We start from the raw sequence: 21904 nt of genomic DNA on the forward strand, positions 1-21904 counted from the left end.
CGAAGAAAATCATCATTTTTATGAGAAAAAAATAAATTTACTTGCATGAGAAATTGATGAATGTCCTATCAATAAAATTCACATTAAATTAGCCAGGTAAGACACAATTAGTAGGCCATATATCTCAAAATAGTCTATGTTTTTTATAATTAAGACAAGAAAATGCATCAATTTATGATATATATACAATAATTTGAGAAATTCCATAATATTTCTAATATAAATATATAATTGGCAGTTTAAATTATATACACGATGACTGTTACGATTAGTTTTAGCCATTCCAATTGATATATATATCAGTTGAGTTTCTGCTCTGTTTCTTTTACTATTTTTATAGATCAACAATTTATGAAATACCAAATAAACAATGCAGCAGCTCTACAGGTATCACACAAGTGGCATAAAAATAAAATATTAAATAAATATGTAACATTCGTACGAAAAAAAGAATTTAATGAAAAATAAAAAGTTTTCTTTCTCCTCCCACCTGAGATCTACCCGGAATTGCACATTGCACAGTTGCAGTGCCTACTTTCACAGATTCAGTCCCTCCCATTTCCCCGAAAAACAACAAAAAAAAAAAACGCTTCGGCTACAACAATTGCATCTCTCTCTCTCTCTCTCTATCCATAATTCATTCCTTCTCTGCAATTTTTTCGGGGGATACGTTTGGGATTTGAATCATGTGGGGCACCATTGCTAATTTTAAGGAAAATCTCAACAAGATCGCCCTCGATGTTCATGACGACGACGACGACGAAATTTTCCGAGCGTATGGCGCCGGAAGCCCTGCCAACGGCGACAACTCCGTTGTCTCCGATCGCCGGAGTTCCCGCGGCTCCACCCGTTCCAAATTGGGGATTAGGTCGCCGCTTGCGAACGGCATCGATCATGCATCTCTTCATGAGGTCATTCTCTCTCTCTCTAGAAGTTGTGTAGTGTGGTGGATTGTTTTTTGTTTATCGAGTGAAGAAAGAGTTTAGCTATATTGACCTGTAGCTAGGAACGCGTGTGAATTTTTTATCAGCTTCGGAACTTAATAAACACGTATCTGGTTCTGCAATGAACTAGATTTTGGGTAAAATATAAAATAGGCTTATGTATTGAGAATGTAAAGCAACATCGCATATGGTAAATTTGTTGACTTTTACTAAAACTGCCTTAGAAGTCATCTCAACAATGTTTGATGGTGTAAAACTAACTTACATTATCAGTACAATACATGACCATTAAACTAGACTCTATAAGTTTTGTCCATGCCATGTTTTTTAAAAACATTTAAAGAAAAAATAAATATTAAGCAGATGGTATACGAGAAATTATTGTATAATCCCAGATCACCATGGTATTGGTCAATCTAACAAATGCCAAGTTTAATTAATTCGTTTTTGTAAATTACATTTTTTGACTTCGTGTCACATAAGTTGTTGGAATCTGGACATGCAATGGTCCTAGGCCATATAATAATTTCTTGTAGTATATAGCGTTGTTCATATTAGTCAAGGAACATGGAAATTACTCTTCAGATACTTGAATATGAATTTCTTCTGTAATCCACCATGTCATGAATGTATATAACTAATTTGAGTGACAGAATTTGCATTTAGTGACTAATTTGATGACTCAATGCATATTGAAGAACCACATATATAGTTTTCATTGTATAAGAACTAATGTTTTTTTAGGAGTAATCTTGACTATTTATTCAACAAATATTTTTTTAAGAAAATAAGTTAAACTTAATGTCCAAGCTACTATGAAAGTAACTTAGGTTTAGATGGATTATGCTTGATAAATTGCCTGTACACCATTGATATATATGTTCCCTTATTTTTCAATAATTTTTATTCAAAACAAATAAAATGCCTTTTTTATCTTTCCAAACTTTTGGAAGTTACTTAAGATTTTTGTTTTATCTCCATAACATTGTCAACTTGCCATTCTTTCAAATAGGCATGACAACTTTGTGGGTCGGGACCAGGTTTGACTCTCCCCACCCTTGCAAAGGATGAAGTGCTTCAGGTTTAGGAGAGGCAAAGATGAAAACTTTGAAATACTTAACACCCCATCTCTATCAAGATTTACTTATATATATTTTTAAATAAATCATAGGTTAAGTTATTTACTATGTTTTAATGCTAATAGTATATAAAAAATAATAAACACGAGAATCTTAAGATAAAAGGAAACTTAGAAACTAAATTATATTTTTAGTAAATTGTTTAATGCCAGGTTTAGTATTTAATTATTATTATAACTTAAATTATTTCAGTATTATGTATGGGGTGAGTCCGGGGTGGGGCTTGTGCTTATATCCTTGACCCCACATTTGTAAAGCAGAGAAAACCCAAATGCAACCAAATCAGTTTACCCCATCAAAATCATGTTAGAGGTTAGAAAAGCTGGGAAAACCCAAACCCATTAAAGTTGGGTTGGGTTAGACGGGTACTTACTGGTTCTGATTTCATTATTATGCCTACTTTCACATGAAAATTAGTAGTAGGTTAATCAGTGAATGTTTGTTATTCGTTCTTGAAATTGTAGTGTACTAAATGTTTAAATGTCTTTAACTTGTTTTTGCCCCTAGAATCCCCTTACTTTAGTAGTGGTGTGGTTAAATAAGATGACATTTTGTAACTCGAAAGAAAAAAAATGTCATTTCAATGTTTCTTTAACTTCTTATAGATAGAACAATACAAAGCAGAAATCAAGAAACTTCAAGCATCCGAGGCGGAAATTAAAGCATTGTCAGTTAATTATGCAGCTCTCTTGAAAGAAAAAGAGGTATGGCCATTACTTTCCAGAATATATGTAATCAATGTACATGTAATCTGTAAATTTTTGTTTTCTCCTGTTTCACTTGTTGAAGTTGTGCAATTATTTCAGATTCTGCTGAACCAATTTTTTAATGTATGAACTTGTTGTCTTTTCTGTTTATTTATTGAGTTCATTTTGTTTAACTTGGGTATCTTCTATACCATTTGAAGAACTATTGTTTGTTTTATTTTATGCAACTTTTGTCTTTTGAAATTATCAGATACAAAATGATTAATGTGCTGACACCCAAAAGATTAAACTTTTGGGCTATGAAACCCAGATACATATGATATCGGTACAATACATATGGATTTGGGAAATTTTTAAAAAATCAAGACATGACACTATCAAGATATGCTAACAAAAAATTATATGTATAACATAAATGCACAATACTTCTAAAGAGATATTCACATTACTAATTACTCATTAATACATAAATATGAATAGTCAATAGATGATGATTACAATTTACAGAAAAGATACTTGCGATCACAAATTATAAGAAAGCATTGTTACATATCGTTTGGAAGATAGAAGACAAGCCAAGAGATTCTCCGTTTTAATAATAGACACTATTGAGAGCCTTTTAACAACAAAAAACTACAGAATTTACAGAACTGTGTGTTGAACTTTATCCATGGAGTGTCAGAGCCTTATTAGGAAATTTAAAAAATAAAACAAAAATATTAATGGATACTTTTTGGATACATATCGGGATGTATCAAATGCATGTCAGTATCAAATTTGTGTCTGACAGTGATACTCTTACTTTTTTGGAGTATGTGGACTTCACAGCTTTTGGAATAGTTTATTTGTGAGATACTTTTAGAGCCTCTACAACCATGTGGTCTAGAGTTCAATCTTTGTTGCCCCTGTTCTTGTAAACAGTAGTTAAATTTCTGCACCAGGGTAGACTTGTGCATTTTTTATTCTTAAAGCTAAAAGGGCTGTGAGAGGAGATGCTATCCTGTTAAATATGAAGCTATTCATGCACATTCACCCAATAGCTCAAGCTTCTTGGATAGTTGATTCCTAACAAAAATCTTTATGGACCTTATCTTCGGTCAGTTTAAAATAAAGTGATCTCAGCAACAATGGGCCGGGTTTTGTCTTTTAAGTGTTAAATTTCTCGAATAAAATACAGAATAGATTTTTATCTTAATTACATGGCCTATTGGAGAAGTTTCAGTAATAGTCACGTTCAATTTATCTTAACTATTAATTCATTGTTTTCATTAATGGCCTTTCAGGATCATATTTTTAAATTAAATAAAGAAAATAGCTCGCTAAAGCAGAATTTGGAGGCTACAAATGCTGCTCTGCGTGTCTCCAGAATTGAAGGTTCTGGAGCATCTACAAATGGCACTTATACAGTCAAGGTATTCCCATATTCTAATTAAAACTTTATCATGGCAAGTTTAATGTATGTCAACCTGTGCTGGAGGTCCTCCATTATATTTGGTTTCTGGTATTTTATTACCTCCATGTCAAATTTACTTAGAAATGAGGATGTTTGATTGGTAGTGCCATTTGCATTCTCATATTGCAGCTTTGATTCAAGTTTGGTTTCTGGGCCTTGAGTCTAAGCAGTAGTATATTTTTCAAATTTGTTCAAAGAAAAGGATCAAGAGAATGCCACAAACCTATTTTGAACATGCATCTTGTTTTATTTATAAGTTGTGGACTTTTGGCTAGAAATATGAGTGGGCAACTGGGCATACAATATAACCATACTAAAATGCTTTTCCGAAATTCTATTACTATGTATTATATTGTAATGTACTAATGTGGCTAATAGTATTTGGCTATTTGTCTTTGATCATGATAGATAACTAAGAATTCATGTTGTCTACTATTAAATATTTGTGCAGGGAAGTAGTGATCAGTCACCCAATCGACAGCATAAGCTCAACACTCAACGGAAAAATCGGTATGCTATAAACAATGGAACCATGTCTGCTTTGGAATCTGATGCTATTCAAAGTGAAATGGAAATCAAACATTCAAATTTACAAAGAAATCATCAGGTAATGATACCTTCAATTTCTGGTTGTTCTTAAACAGTGCCTCTGCCTAAGAAGATTGTTAATGATATTCCTGGTATATATTGGAATTTGATATATTAGTTTATTGATTGATTGTATGTCTGTTTTGATTTTCAAGTTGTCCTCAGCATGAAGTGCACCTTCCTCTTTTCCTCCAATGGACATAACTTATAATTTGGTTTCTGTCTTTATAATGCAAAAGCTATTATCACATTTTGCTAGCTTTATATTTTTATTTTTAGTGATGGGTGAATTTGACAACAGATATATGAATGCCTTCTAGGAGCTTGCAGATTTGGTTGATGGATATACCACAGTAGCTGTCCAACATGCCCCAGAAATGCAAAAGTTGAGGTTAGAACTAGAGCAAGAACGTAATCAATTGGCAAACATTCAGCTAAAATTCCAAGGTATTTTTATTTTGCTTTTGGGATGTCTAAACTGTATCTTAACATGTAAATAGAAGTGGCCTAACATTCTGATTCTTTCTTCAATGTCAGAGGAACAGAGATTGAACAAGTCTTTCCAGGAGGAGCTTAACATATTAAAGTTGGAAAGAGACAAAGTGAGATATATTAGGGTAGATATATTAATTTTCATGATCATGGCTGCAACATATTTCCCCAATCACACTTAAGTGAGCATCATCTATATCAGAAGTTTATTGGGATAACTAACTGATTGTGTTTAATATAATTTGAAGGAGCATAATTTTGGAACCTAATAGAGCTATGCAAATGAAGCAATAGATGTGCATATTGGAATGAATGTTACATTTCATTGTTGTGTATTCTGGGACATCTTTTGTGTTTGATACTTTTTTCATTGTCTTATTGCTATCGATTTTGTCTTTTCAGTGATGAGACATGCTGTGATGTTAGAGAACTATCAATCAAAAGCACCTAATAAAATTTTCAGCCTTTTAAAAATACCCTTGCAAATTGTGGCCTTTATTCATTTTACTGTTAAAAGACTCATAATTCACACATTAAATATTGAACTATATATTTTCTTTTTAAGAGAATGTTCTAGTATTTAAATAGCTTTTGATGGACACAAAATAATGAGTTTTAGTTTCAAACTATCAATAGATGGATCAAAGGCATATACAAATCTGCCTTCCACCAAAATAGATAGAAAAAAATGGCTTGCTTTGTGTATTCAGATAGCAACCCAAATTGAAATTCTTCTATTCTGTCTTTGAATAGCAAATAAATTGACATAAACTGAAAGAGAATATGGACAACTTTTACCAATTCTTCAAAATCTTTTAATTTTTTCTTCAGATAATACTATTATAAGCTGATTAGTGATAATTTGATAATTTTATGGCCTACAAACATTCTAATCTCTTCCATTGCATCATTGACCAATAAGGGTATTTTCAAGGAATCTTACCATTTTGCAATGTCATAGGCTGGGATATATAGTTTTTGGTTATCTAACTAATGCATATATTATGTTATTGCTTTGAAGGCATCAAAGGAGATGAACAAAATACATACTGAATTGAATGAGAAAGTATCAGAAATAAAGCATCTTCAACTTGAGTTGACAAGACAGGAAAATGAAGGAGGGGAGGCTGTTGATAGCTTGAAAAGACTTATCAAAACCTTAGAGAAGGAAAACACCACACTTAAGGTTGGTATATATATGCATTACCATATTTTGCAGAACCATAAAAAGTTTACTATTTTTGTGGTCAAAAATTGATCATGATGCTTTTGTATTATTTTGCTTCTGAAATGCACTCTAATACAATCCTATTCCCCTTGTTATTAGATGGAAAGGAATGAAATTGAGGCTGAACTTGAAAATAGCAGGAAGTCTTTAACTGATAAAATGATGTCTGATGCTTCACATATTCAGAAAAAGGATTCTAGCATTCTTGGTGATGTGAGCCAAAACTTCATAGCAATATGCGCTTTGTAGGTTATGCATTAGCATCCTTGCTAATAATTATTTTCTTTTCTTTTGGGGGATTGGGCCATTTGCTTTTGGTAACAGATGCCAGATCACTCCAAAAGATTTCCAGGAAAGGAAGAAATGGAAAGATCCTTACAGAAGCTCAGTAAAGATTTAAAGGAAACACAGCAGGACAGGGACAAAGTGGTGCAGGAATTGAAACGCCTCAAACAGCATTTACTGGAAAAGGTTTTATTCTTTTTACTAATGTCTTTATCCTTATTTTCTGAAGTGAACCAATGGTGAGTAAGCATGACATTCAAGAGACAAGTAGTGACTCAATTGTGCATTTGTGCATATCTCGTTAACTATATTATATAATATATTTGTGAGATATATTTTTCCTGTGTTAAATTTGACCTGCCTTGTACACTTGCTAACTGACCAAACACAGTCGACTATAATGTTAGAAACTGAATCACCTAGTTGGGGTAAATCTACTGTATTATCCCCTCACAATGAACAATAAAGACTGAAACTATAAAAAGATAACACATGGCATATGAGAAGCACTCTCCCTCTACTTTTCCTGGCTCTATCTTCTGCCCAACTCCTTTCTTATAGCCATTCATCTCAACTTTCCCTTCCGACTCCCCTTGATTGCCTTACTGGAAATGTTATGCAAATCACTCGATTTCCCTTTCTTTTCTTGCAATTTGTTAAATTAATCATTCAATTCTCCCAATTGCTTCTCTGCACTCTTTATTATGACCCTTAGTTGTAGGTGGTTCTTCAACATACAATTAGACTAAGACATATTAATTGTATCCATATTGAATTGGACTCTTGTTGATAAGTGATGTCGGATTGATCTTTCAACATTGTATTTTCATAATAATATGCAGTATGAAGCTTATTTTAAGTGGTCGTAATAAACAGTGCAAACATATGCATTGCAATGATACTTTGTTTAACTACCTTTTAGTTTTCCTAATAGAATGAGGTTTGGTCATGATTTAGTTGATTTCATTCTGCACTTTAGTTGAATTTGTTGACCTAATCTTTGTGTTTTAATTTTGGCCGACTTTTTGAGTTTCGTCTATTTTGCTATCTACTAGACTGTTATAATTTTTTGTCCATAATTATCCTAGTGAACGATTTTCACTTGCATTTTTCCTGGATAGATTTACTATGACATCAATGTTGTTTTCCTTACTGATTTATCTAGGCATCTGAAGAATCAGATAAAATGGATGAAGACAGCAAAATCATTGAAGAGCTACATGATAGCAATAATTATTTAAGGGCTCAAGTATCACATCTTGAGAGAACTCTGAAGCAAGCACTTGCAAGTCAAGAGGAGCTGAAGATGGAAAACTATAGTGAAATTCTCAAGTCTAAAGAAGCCATTAATGACCTGAACAAGAAGCTAGCAAACTGTATGAGCACTATAGATGCTAAAAATATTGAACTTTTAAATCTACAGACAGCTCTAGGACAGTACTATGCTGAAATTGAAGCCAAGGTACAAAAGCTCATCACTGTATCTTTTTTTTTTATTATTCATAAATTACAGATAATAACTTGGTTGTTAACACTTGCCCTGTTTCATTTTTTTGGTACAGTTCCTTCTTACATTTTTATGTCAATATTTTTTGAAGTCGGTGTGTGCTTGTGTCTATAGTTATGATGAGTTAGCTTACCTGCACTGTATTTTTATTCCATAGGAGCATTTAGAAAGGGAGTTGGCTCATGCAAGAGAAGAAATAGCTAAGCTTTCTCAACTTTTGAAAGTAAGATTCTTTCTGTCTGTAAATACAATATATGGATCACCTGAATGTGCTCATTACTACTTTATGCTAGTTAGGTTACCAGTGCATTACACAGGCATTTTAAATTTTTAATAAGCAATGTTTAGTACATACTTCAATTAGTAGCATTAAAAAAACTTATAATCAAAATATGAGAAACATTAGTTAAAATTAATTTATTGCAAAATAAATCAATATAGACATAAATCTTATCAAGTATAACCTAAAGAGTAAAGGCTCACATTTAAACTTTTATAATTGTATGACTTAAGTTTGTGTTAATTATTTGTAATAATAGTTAGATAAACTTTTTAAATTTATATACACAAAAGTTATTATATTTATTTTAACATTCAATCAATTTTTTAAAGATATAGAAAGCCGTTAGAATTGTTATGGCTCTATCTTTTCCAATATAGTTATGACTCAGTCTTAATTTGATAAATTTCCTGTTAAATTTTCAAACAAAATTATTTTGGCAATAAACACCTTTCATCTTTTAGTTTGTTTTTTAGTTTTCAAATTTGTTGTTTAATTAATATTTATTCCTAATTAGTCATCTAACTTGTTAGATTAGTACAGTATTTTCATGAAGGCTAGCTCTATTAGTGTCACCAACTTGTGTGGCAAAATGTCATTGGTACAATGTAGGAACTTGGTAGAATTAATCCCTTGGTGGTGGTGTAGAAGTAGCTTTAAGGAAAACAGTTAATTTAATAACTTGGAGAATTTTTGGAATGCAAAAAAATTAAACGAAAATTTTCATTACTCAAAATCATTATGCATTTGATCTTATCTCACATTGTTCCCAAAATTTTTGCTCGAGTATATTGGTCTAATAATAAGGATAAGAAATTAACTTTTTGGCATTCCTGATTTAGTAAGCTGTAGATTGATTGGTTATTGCTATTACTAGGAAGCAGATCACAGAGCAGATGTATCAAGGAATGAAAAGGAAGAAATTTTAGCCAAGCTTTCACAATCTGAGAAGGTGCAAACTGAATGGAGAAGTAGAGTAAGCAAGCTTGAGGATGACAATGCCAAATTAAGGAAGGTTCTTGAGCAGAGTATGACACGGTTGAATAGAATGTCGGTAGATTCAGATTATCTTGTTGACAGGTTAGCCTGTTTGTGTTCTTAGTATGTTTTTCTTCCAATATTTGCTCGGCCATTTGATTTATAATAAACTGATGAATTTCCTGGTAGGTGCATCTGTCTACTCTCTTTTTCTCTTTAATTTCTTACAAGGTTATTGTTGGAATCTTCTAAATAAGATTTTTGGATGGATTTAGACTTGGGATAATTTATGTTATTATTTGAGATGGTAAATTGTTATGCTAATATAAATTGAATTGGTTGCAGGCGCATTGTGATAAAATTACTTGTAACTTATTTTCAGAGAAATCACAGCAGAGAGGTATGAAAATCATATTTTTGGTTTCTTTAGTCACATTTTAGTTTTACAGGACTGGATCTGGAATGAAACCCAATGTCCCTTTATTATGCTCACACAATTGTCATAATTCATGTTGCATGTGTATGGGTGCGAGGGGATGACAGAACACAATTCCATGTACTCAGATTTAGTACAGCAGATTTCTGATATTTGGTTAGCATTTCAACCAAGTCCCATGTATGGTTAATCAGGGGAAATAATCACCTTATCCTTGACTTCTCTCAGGGAGCAGTAAAAAAAAAAGAAGCTTTTTTACCTTCAAAATAAACTTAATCCACAAATCCATGGGGAGGTCTGTGAGAAAAATGATTAGACACGTGAAGTATGAGTGCAATACTTGTTAATGTTTTAACTTATAAGTATGAACTGGAAAGGTTATGAAATTGTATTCTCCACTTGCATTTGTTTACTTGCTGCTTGTTATGTTTGCTTTCCTTAACTTGTACTGCTGATGTTGACTGTGTTATTTTATCTGATGATTTGTGTGATGTTTTGTTTAAATTGATCTTGTGCTTAGCGTTCATTATTATTGGGGACAGGTTTTGGATCTTATGGTTCGCATGCTAGGATTCTCTGATGAGGATAAGCAGAGGATCGGAGGTGCTCAACAAGGTTCGGGTAAAGGTGTTGTTCGTGGAGTTCTTGGGCTGCCTGGCCGCCTGGTTGGAGGCATCTTGGGAGGAAGTTCGACTGATGCTGCTGCAAATGCGGGATCTGATAACCAGGTGATTTCTTCTCATTTGGTATGACTTTTTCTTCTTCGGGGGTACAAATGGCTGTTTTTGAACAGAACAGATAGCCATTGATGATAAAATTGAGGGAATATGGATTATTATCTAGTTGCATACTTGATAAAATAAAACCAATGATTTTTTCCTCACTGAACCAATGATTCTTGTGCTTTAAAAAATTGAGTTGATTTTTAGTCTTTCTAGTTGTGCTATTTTGCCTTAACATTGAGCATCTTCCATTTTTATGCCAGCAGATGCTTTGTAAGTTCTACTTACGTTTCTTCGTGCAGTCTTTTGCAGATTTGTGGGTTGATTTTCTTCTCAAGGAAACAGAAGAAAGAGAGAAGAGAGAATCATCAGAAAATACAGGTAAAGCCACAGCAAATTCTTCCAATAAAAGTCCAAATACCATCCCTGTCACTCCATCATTTTCCAATCGGAGGTTTGATGCTGGAACACCATCCGCTCTTCAAATTACTCCAACAAATCAAAACATCAGTCCTCCCCCTCGTGGTTATTTTCAGCATTCTGAACATTTAGATTCTGAGTTTTCAACAGTTCCTCTTACATCATCTGATGGTAAAACTACTTGTTCAAACCTGCATCCGAGATACTGAATATACATTGGAGTACCCAGTTAAACAAAGGTATATATCATTGTTTGTTAAATTATAGGTATGTGATATTGTTCAGTTAATTCTTTCACATTCAAAATGAGTGTCTCTTTTTCACTTAAGGGGGTACGGGGAACCTCTAAAGTTTTACTTTCCATTGCCTTCGACATCTCGTTTGATTTGACGTATATAATTTGGGAATTTTGGAAGATGTAGATGTCATATAATATCGTTCCCATTGCTTTAATGCACATAATACAATTCTATACTTAAACCAGTTAGCAGCTATAATATATTCTCTATTTTGTGATGCATATTCTCTATTTGTTAATGGGCCGTCCTGATGTTATAACTTTTTTATGTTAGGAAAATAGCGAGTTAAAAATTTAATATTTATATTTTATACATCTTGATTCAAGAAAATGATTGTGACCGTATTTGGTATCAATTGCTGTGGTTGGAAAAACCAAAGCTGGGGATATGCTATCTAATTGAAAATGGTTCAAGTATGGCCCTTTAAGTTTTCATTTTTTGTACTATACCCACTTTTCTAGTCTCTAGATATTTGTTTCTATTTTATTTTATCATCTTGAAATGATTCTAAAGAATTCAGAATTGAGGAGTTTTATGTTAGCTCTTCATGACAATATGGGGTTATATGTAACCGTAGATCCTCCCTGTAGTTCTTGTTTTGTTAGACCTTAGGCCCTCATGTGAATTAAAAAAAAAAGTTTTGAGGAGATTTTAGTTACTTACATAAACTTTTATCATACAAAAACTCATAAATTAAATTATTTGTTCGTACCTTTATGTATTATTTTGTAGTAATTTTGCATATACACTAGGTTTATAATAGAAAAAAAAGAAGTAATATTAACATAATATATTTTGTTTTAATTACATAAAAAATTTACAATAAAATTATAAAGTGAATGAAGTTGTCTGTAATAATTAATCATTAAAAACAAAACAAAAAGATAAAATTAATTTAAAATAATTGGAAGCTTTTAATTATTAATTTCACAAGTTAACTTAATATTTTTTATCCTTTAATATTTTCTCAAACTCTTGGATGTAAAGTTTATTTACTTACTAAAAATGTTTGGGTTTGCAAGCCTTCTAAATAACATAAATTTTATCTTAATATTATTGTTTTTGTTGGTTTAATTTTTTTTAACGTTTTTCATTAATGTATGGGCTACATTTGTAAAGAGGTAAAATAAGGTTGATGAATACACAGTTGGAATTTTCATATACTTCCTTCAGTCTTATTTATAAAATATAAATTAAAAATCTTTATTAGAGACCTTATGTCTATGAAAACATAGAACTGGAATTTTCTTAGATTTTAAGTCATGCACTACTGTCATCCTATTGATATGACTATTATTAAGTTGGTTTGTAAGAGTAAAATATTATTATATCATAATTTGTGATGGAATAATTATGTAAAATTGTTTTATATTTTTTTGTGTAAAAAATTGTTTAGCGTTGTTAGTATATATTTCTTTCTTCTTATTTTCTTATACTCTCTTAGTCTTCTATTCTTTTCCCTGATTTTCAAATTAATTTAGTAAAGATTCTGTATATTGCATGAGTATATTTATAAAATATAAAAATTTAAATTTAAATAGTAAAAATTGATATTAGATTTTTATATTTTTCAAATTTTACATATTAATATTAATATATAATTATTTGGGATTCATGTATAATTTATTTATTTCTACTCCTTTAAGATTTAAAATTACATAAACATGTCATGTAATACATGGGTATTTTTCTTGAATATAAATTAAATCTGAAAATCTAAGTAAAAATTAGTTGATAAAAATATATACATGTTTTGACAATTCTTTTATGATTTTGGAGGATTATTAATTTATTAGCATACATATGATTTACAAATCTAGAATCACATTTAATTTCTATCGATAATCTTGAATTCACTAAAGAAACTAAACTATTTTGGGTATCAATTCTATGTCCGAACTTGGAGTTTGAGGTTTTTTAGCCTAACGAATAGTTTATCACTATGGTCAAAATGCAAAGCAATATTATAGACAAATGAAAATTATTTACATAGATTCAACAATAAAGCTAGAAATAATCATATATAAATTCACACACACACACACAAAAAAAGAAGCTAGAAATAACACTTAATGGATGGCATGCATGAAAATAAAAAATAATAAAACCAGAATGCAACTATTGATATTCATTAAACAAAAAGTAACTTACTTTTATAATTTATAACTGTCCTTAACCTATTTAAATGGGACATTTAACTTTGATTATTGAAAGAAGGGAACAAAATTACATACAACCAAAGAAGGAAAAATAAATTGATAGAAGGATAGCAATAAAGAAAAAGTAAAAAAAATAAACTTCATTTTTCATTTTTATATTTAATTAGAAAATAAAAAATAAAATAGATAATATTATCAAGATGAATGTATTGCCCGAACATCACACAACTTCCATAATAGTAGTCAAATAAATTGCTAAATTTTTTTAAATAATAAATTTAATCTCAAATTTAACTTATTTAAAGGAAAAAATGTATAAAGTGAAAAATTAAAGATTGTTTTTTGGTGAAAATAAAATTAGAGATAGGTTAATTTAATCGAGTTATGTTTAAAATTACTTTTATTCAATCTAATGAAAAATAAAGCCTTTTTTCATTTTTACTTATCTATTCACTTTATATAAACAATTAATTTTTATTAATAACTTATTTACTATTATCTTTAAAAATAATAGTAAAAAAATTAAAAAATAATTTATCAAAAACATTATATTTAATATTATATCAATACATATTTATTATCTTTTCAGTAAAAATATTTATTTAATTTTTTTATCAAATGTATTAATAATGGTATTTCTTGATAAAAAAAAAAGGAAAAAAACATTAAACTAGTGCACACATTTAAAATTCAAGATTTTAAATTCTTGATGTTATACATTTGTCAAGATTTCTATACAATATTATGCCTTGAATACATTTAATTAATTGAAATAATACCCAATTAATTAGATATAACAAAGAAATTTCTAAAAATTTGACAGAGTGAATTGTAATAAATTAAATGGAAAATGTTAAAGATTATTTCATTTATGTATTTCTAATAAAATATTTTATTTTTGATTTTTTAGTTTTTTTTGGCGACCCAAGTGAAATATCATTTGGTTTCACACAACTATTCCTTTTTTTTAGATAATCATCTCAAAATAATATTAATTTTATTTAAATTTTTAATATCTGTATGTAAATTAGTTTTAACATTTTTAAAAAAAATATACATCCTTAATTAAAAGTAAAACTATATCACAATTCAAATAATTAATTTATGTATTCGAAATAATTTTTATATAAATTATAATTTTCAATTATAATATAAGTTATACATATAAAAATTTATTTATTGTAAATTTTAATTCTATAAGATAAATATTTATTCTATGCAACTCACATTCAAAAGTATTAGTTATATTAAAATGTGTTGGAGTTGATCGAGACCAACCTTAAACTTACTGTGCTGGGTGACCAGAGAGCACTGACTACTCAATGGGGAGTATGACGTGCAAAATAAACAATAAAGTGTTTTATATTTAGACACTCATAAATTTCAAATACATATTTTTATATTATTTATTAAATCATATCACTTATCGATTATCCTTTTATCTTTTTCCCTCCCAAAGTGTCAAAAGTGTCACATAGCTTATGAGTATCTTGACGTATTTATTCTAAACAATATTGATTCGTAACGACATTGACTTTAATTTGAGAATTACTAATAATACTTTTGAATAAATTTTTTTTGTGTGAATCTTAAATCATATTCAATATTTTTCTATTTTGATTTTGAAGTTTCAATATATTTCATGATAGTTTTTTTGTAGTTGAGTTATTCAGCTTGTTAATTTTAAGTTTGGATAATCGATAAATATCACATGCTAAAAACATTTGTTTCTTATGTACAACAGTGTTACAGTGGCAACAAGTATAGAATTTAAGATATTGTGTAAAATACTTAAACTTTACTTCTCTAGGCCTGTCCGTAGTGATTTTGCTTAAAACTTTAAATAATATATCAAAGTAAAATAAAATTACTATAATTAAAAATGGTTGAATATCTTAGTTCATTTATTATATTTATGAGTATTTTAAAATAATATTAGAAGAAAAAAATAAACTAAAAATAATATTTTACTGATTAAATAAAATAAATATTTTTAAGGGTATTATGGAAAACAAAAAAAATAATCACCATTTAAAATAAAATTCAATAAAGATATGTTTTTTTGTTTAAAATAGAATTTAAAAATAAATAAATAAAAAATATTATATGTTTATTTAAAATAAAATAAAAATGCTTTGAAGATTTGTTCCCAATCTAAATTTTTATTGTTTAATAAGTCATTGAAAAGTTTTTATTATTGTAAGTAATATATTTTATTTTAGATCATTTATTATGTTTGACAGATGGGATGCTTTCTCACAATCCACAATAATGATTCATTGAAAAGTCGTCGTTATTATATTAATTAATGTATTTTATATTTAACATTAAATTATTCAACACTAATGAATTTCAATCATTAAAAAGTCTTTCAAACATTTCTATTTAGTCTTTTACAAAACTCATGTGACCTTGACTGTTGTCAAATTTAAAATATTATAATACTAATAAAATATGTATACTTTTATTTAAAACATTTTATTTTAATGTATCATTTAATATTGCAAATGTGTATATTTTAAATATAATGTAATATTTCTTAACTAATTTATGCTTCAGTTTTTTTTTTACATATTAACAATTCTTAAATGAGTCATTTTAAATTAGTCATATGGAAACAGGAAAGTAAAGATTGCATACAACCATACAAGAAAAAATTAAATCGATAATCATTAAAAAACAGAAAAAAGTAAACTAATTTTCTCCCCTTCATAATTAATTAGAAAAAATATATTTAAATAAATTTTTAATTTTTAAATTTATTTTAAGTAAAAAATCTAAGGATTAATAAAGTCTAACTTTTTTATTTTACTTTTTTCTTTACTTTATATAAATATTTAAACTTTATTAATGATTTGGTTTATTACCATTTTTAAAAATAATAATCAAAGAACAGTTGCTTTTCATTAAAAACATTATATTTAATGTTTTGCCAATATATACTTATTAATATTTAAATAAACGTTTTTCAAAAAAAAAAAGTTTGTCAAAAACATAAAGAGAGTGCATTAAAATAATGCTCTCATTTAATACTCAAGGTTCTAACCCCACTTAAATATATTTTAATTTTTTCCACAACCTCTATCATGCATGGTAGAAGCCTACTTTGTCACATACACTTTCTGCAAGTCACAGAATTCCCTCTCTTCTTCCCTTTTCCTTCCCTCATCCTCCACCAGTGTGCCACCATCCTCCTCCTCCATGATGTGCGGTGCCACCACACTCTCCTCTAACGCATCATACTCTCTCCTTTGGATTTTCCAGTTCATTCTCCTTTTCATCTTCTTCGCGGCTTCCTTTTTCATTTTTGCTTCCTTTTACTTTTTCATTTTTGTTGCTTTCGTAGAAGATCTGAAGAAAATCAAATCTTGAGCTCAACATCTTCCATTAAAGATGTTCTAACTTTTTTTTTGTTACTGCAATATATTTGCCAAGATTTATATTATATATTATTCTTTAGATATATTTAATTAATTAAAAATAAATTACCTGTAATTAAAAACATTAAAATTTATTAATCAATTTATGTCTTTTTAATAAAATACGTTGACTAATTTAAAGTGTCGTAACTTCCTTTGATAATAGGTTGACATAGTGAAAAGTAAAAAATTAATTAAAGAAATATTAAAAATTGTTAATCAAATTATGTCTTTATAATAAAATATTTTATTAATCTTGTGAGTCATGGTATTCGGTTCTTGTAATTTAGGATACCACGAAGATAACATCACCTTCAATAGATGACATTTTACCTCGATTTAAAATAATACCATGAATCACACCACCACCGTACACTCACCATGCAATTTTTCATCAATGAAAAATAACGTTGACAATTAACATAAATATTTCTTGCTTACAAATTAATTGTCCATTGAAGACTACAAGTCCAACAAACACTGTAATAAGCAAATTCGACATGCTTATAGCAAAATCAAAAGCTACATCTTGAAGCTAAACCCGCGAGTACCACACCCGCCTAAAGAAAATCCAAAACAAGGCTTGGTATATGGTTTGAAAGAAACGAGGCTCTAGTAAATAAAAAAGACTGAAGTTTTAGCCTCCTTTTTAGTTCTTGAGAGTACAAATACTTAAACACTAAGCTAACTTCTTCTCTTTCAATGGGCCTTTCGGGATCTTACTCAAGACCTTTTCGTCAAACACAGCATACTGCTTCTTGAACTCAACGAGTGCCTTCTCTGCTAGAGGGTCTATCTTATCCTCATACTTGTCATACAAGACAGGAACCGTATGCAACAAAACAAAAGCTGCAAATGAAGAAATAAGTAAAACTTCATAGTTCATATTCATAACTTTGAAAACATTATATATGAAACGGAATAGATTGTTCTTACCAATGTAGAACAAGGTCAAGAAATTGCACCAGCTCCCCACAATTGATATAATCCACGTCCCAACAATAACCTAACATAACATCAACAACAGAATACTCATATAAGACAATGACATGACACCAATAATTCAGTTCTTACTGAAAGCTAAACTAACACTATTTGGAATCGGCAATTTGTAGTCCAATGCATGTTAAAACACCAAGTCAACATCTTGGGATATTAAGTTATTAACATTTAGCCCATATTTTTCATGAAGATTATACATACAAAAATAACATTTAATGTGCATTAATGAAATAAGAAGTTTGCAGGATATATACAATGAGAAATGTCTTCAAATCTCTTCCAGAACCAATAGCACGCAAGGCAGCAAATCCACGGTTGATTTCAATTGTCAATGCAGATGCAAATTGGAGAATTGGTTCTTCGGGGATATGAACAACCGGGATGCGAGGTGGTGCCCTGCAACATTATTCGATATTACATGCAAATTGGTTGGAAATAATCATAGCCTGTAGGCAACTATGCCTCGGCACAATAGATCAATGAGTCCTAGAGTCTTACTTGTGAATAAAGGTATGGGCATTGGACCACAAAAATAAGACCGCAAGCAACAGAATGGAAATGTGACAGACTAGAGTAAGCAGGTGATATTCAAGCAACTCAAAAAAGATCCAAATAGCCGTGGCTACACCAAGTACACCAGCAGATATCTTCTTGTTCCTCCACAAGAGAACATCAGCAGCTGCAATTGAAGATTATTATTAAAAAAATAAAAATAAAGACTAGTTGGTTACAGATTAAAAATTAAACATAAAGTATTTCTCATTCTAATTTCAATTAATTCAGGGATTATTTTTTTAGATCTAAAGGAAACTAATTCATGTTTTCTCACAATTATAAAATCACTTTTTTTTTTCAATAGCTTCTGATTTAAACAAAAAATTTAAAATATTTTTTTATTATTTTGAAAAGCTGAAACAAACACATGAAAAATTAAAAATAAAATGAATATTTCTTATAACTAATTCTTTTATGAAAAGACTGTAACAAATGGGCACAAAAATCAAGTCTTACATCTCAGGAAGTAAATCAAAAGTTCACAACAAATAAATAAGAATTGTTTATGCAAAATAAAATGCAATATAGCAGAGGCAGTGAAAATATGATCACGTCTTTCCACAAGTTGCCCAATACAAAGATATCATCGATCTACATGTTAAAACCACAAATTAATTGATGGTAATACCATACATGAATAGGACTCAATCAATAAATAATCACAATGAAAAACACCACTAGAGAACCATACAAAATGCTCTTCAGATTCAGTATCAGTGAACATTGGACACTAAAATATTTGAAACCTGAAGTGAACTCGAATTCCCCTTCCAAATAATAATGCAGCATTCAAAACCTACTTTTCCAGCATCGACATAAGCAAACCTTCAACACATTAACTCGACTTCCTAATAATTTTCTTAAATAAAAATCCTGAGAAATTTAAGAAAATGTAGCATCATTTAAAATCAACTTAACACCGATCAGCGAAGCATATATATAGAGAACTCCACTTAATCATCTCACATCACAGATCTAACCAAAAACACAAGTAGACTAAAAAGTGTCCATAAAGAGAGAGAGAGAGAGAGTCATACGTTTTCCGCCGCCGAGGACGGAGTGAACTGGCTTCTCCCTTCCAAAGAGGCGGAAAACCTTCTCCTTAATCGACGAAGATTCCTTTTTATCCGAATCGGAATCGGAGGAAGAGGAAGAGTCGTCGTGGCCGTGAATCTTCTCGGCGATCTTGTCGAGCAGCGATTCGCCGGCAGCCGGCGCCGCCGTGTGCTCCGATTCATCCGCCATTGTCTCCGAAAAAACCCTAAATAGTCGAACGCAGTTACAGGGATCGAAAGCTTTTTCTTGGCTTTCGGCTGGTGCTGAGGGCAAGTACAAGTAACGTGCGATGCGCTCGGTGTCCCAATTTATAGTGTTGCGCATGACGAGGTTCGGGTCCCGAAGCTCAGGCTCGGGACACATTTGAATCTGGCACGAGTAATATGATAGACTTAGAGGGAAGAGAAGAGGAGACACCGTTTGACTTTTGATGCAGTAGGTTTTTTCGCGCCGTTGAAATTGACGGTGTTTGCTATTCAAAATCTATATGCTGCAATTAAATTTTGAAATTAAAATACAATTAAAGTTTACTGACAGTTTAAAATAATTTTTTTTTATGTTGCAGTAGCATATTAGTTAGGGAATTCACAAAAAAGAAGCATATTACTTAGGGAATATTTTCTAATATAATATATTGAGTATTTTTTATTTTTAATGAAAATTAATTTTTTTATTTTTAATTAATATTTTCTATGACGCACTTCCTCAAGCGGTGCTTGCCACGTTCTTACGTGACTTGTATTTTAGTTGCTTAGTTTGTGTTGGTTTTTTGTTCTTCTCATTATACCAACAAAAAATATTATAATTAAAATACAATTAAAGTTTACTGACCGTCTAAAATACAATTTTTACGTTGCAATAGCATATTAGTTGAGGAGTAATTTTGAATATGATATTTTGAATATGTTTAATATTGTTTAATTAAAATTAAATTATTTTTTTAATAACTCGCATAATTAAGGTTGGTATTATAGGTGATATTTTTTTATGAAAAATTTAATTTTAATTAAAAATATAATAAAATGTTAAATTTTTATGTATAATTAATTAATTAAAATTTATTTTGATAATTCGCATGATTAAGGTTGATATTATAGGTAATACTGATTATTTAAGTAAAAATTTAATTTTAACTAAAACTACATGAAATGTCATGTTAAATCTTTGTTCTATAATTACTCAATTAAACTTTTATATTGGTAATTCACATAATTAATGTTGATATTATAGGTAATACTGATTATTTAAGTAAAATTTCAATTTTAATTAAAAACTATACTACAACTACAAGAAATATTACGTTAAAAAATTTCTATAAATAATTTGAATTTTATATAATAAAAATAATTTTTTTCTCTATCTTATATAATCTATCATTTAAGGTAATATATACGTTTTAAGAAAATAATTAATCATATTTATTTTAACAAATATTTTTATTATAAAAAATACATTATTTTATAAATGTATTTTAATTAAAAACTATACTCAAACTACATGAAATCTGATATTAAAATTTTTGTTATACTTAATTCGAAATTTATACAATAAAAACAAATTATTTTATGTATCCTATTTTATCTATCATTTAAGCTAATATATAGCATTTTAAAAAAATGATTAATCATATTAATTTTTAAAATAAATATCTTTTAGCTAAAATACATTATTTTATAAATTAATTTAATTAAAAACTATACTAAAATTGCATAAAATATTATGTTAAAAAGTTTGTTCTATAATTAATTTTATACAATAAAAAGAAATTATTTCTTCTATATTATTTTATCTTTCATTTAAGAAAATATAGTACATTTTAAGAAAATAATTAATTATATTCATTTTTAAAATAATATACCTTATTTATTAATGTAATGTACTAATAGGACTAAAGTATAAAATCAAAATTACTCATTAATGTATTTTAAATTAAATTTTAATGAATAAATATATTCTATTATATCATAAATCCAAATATAATTTATCTTGGATCCTTAATTAATATCTGAAATTATAATATTGTGAATAAAAAATATAATGAGAGAGGAATTAAAGATTATTAGATAGTTTTTTTAAAAATAAAAATTAATTATTAGTAAAATTAAAAAATATTTATGTTAAAAGTATCATAAAAAAATTAATTAAATATTTAAAATGATAAATAATTTAAAATAAAGTATTTCGATACTGGTAATACTAATAAATAGCGAGAGAGTAATTTAAAATATTGAAATT

At 29.0% G+C, this 21904-nt stretch overlaps 2 protein-coding genes across 3 annotated transcripts; one reads left to right on the top strand and one right to left on the bottom strand.

Moving 5' to 3' along the window:
• The first annotated feature begins 454 nt into the window (after positions 1 to 454).
• Positions 455 to 11659, top strand: LOC100807251 (golgin candidate 3). 2 transcript variants are annotated; one of them, XM_014777763.3, is made up of 15 exons: positions 455 to 911; positions 2689 to 2787; positions 4074 to 4202; positions 4695 to 4850; positions 5152 to 5278; positions 5369 to 5433; positions 6345 to 6509; positions 6651 to 6764; positions 6876 to 7022; positions 8002 to 8298; positions 8501 to 8566; positions 9501 to 9703; positions 9947 to 10001; positions 10580 to 10765; positions 11072 to 11659. In XM_014777763.3, the coding sequence occupies exons 1-15, from the start codon at positions 687 to 689 to the stop codon at positions 11309 to 11311; spliced, it is 2274 nt and encodes a 757-aa protein (XP_014633249.1). In that variant the 5' UTR covers positions 455 to 686; the 3' UTR covers positions 11312 to 11659. The 2 variants fall into 2 exon arrangements, with proteins under 2 accessions (XP_014633249.1, XP_006583263.1); XM_006583200.4 differs by having other exon boundaries at positions 458 to 911; positions 11062 to 11659.
• A 5807-nt stretch (positions 11660 to 17466) lies between these two features.
• LOC100779788 (reticulon-like protein B5) lies at positions 17467 to 20096 on the bottom strand. Its single transcript, XM_003528775.4, has 5 exons — positions 19651 to 20096; positions 18557 to 18737; positions 18313 to 18454; positions 17993 to 18062; positions 17467 to 17905 (listed from the first exon to the last, which is right to left on the bottom strand). Exons 1-5 carry the CDS (start codon positions 20030 to 20032, stop codon positions 17736 to 17738), a joined length of 945 nt encoding a protein of 314 aa, XP_003528823.2. The 5' UTR covers positions 20033 to 20096; the 3' UTR covers positions 17467 to 17735.
• Positions 20097 to 21904: the final 1808 nt, after the last annotated feature.

This window comes from Glycine max, chromosome 7 (genome assembly GCF_000004515.6).
Source record: "Glycine max cultivar Williams 82 chromosome 7, Glycine_max_v4.0, whole genome shotgun sequence".
Lineage (NCBI taxonomy): Eukaryota > Viridiplantae > Streptophyta > Magnoliopsida > Fabales > Fabaceae > Glycine > Glycine max.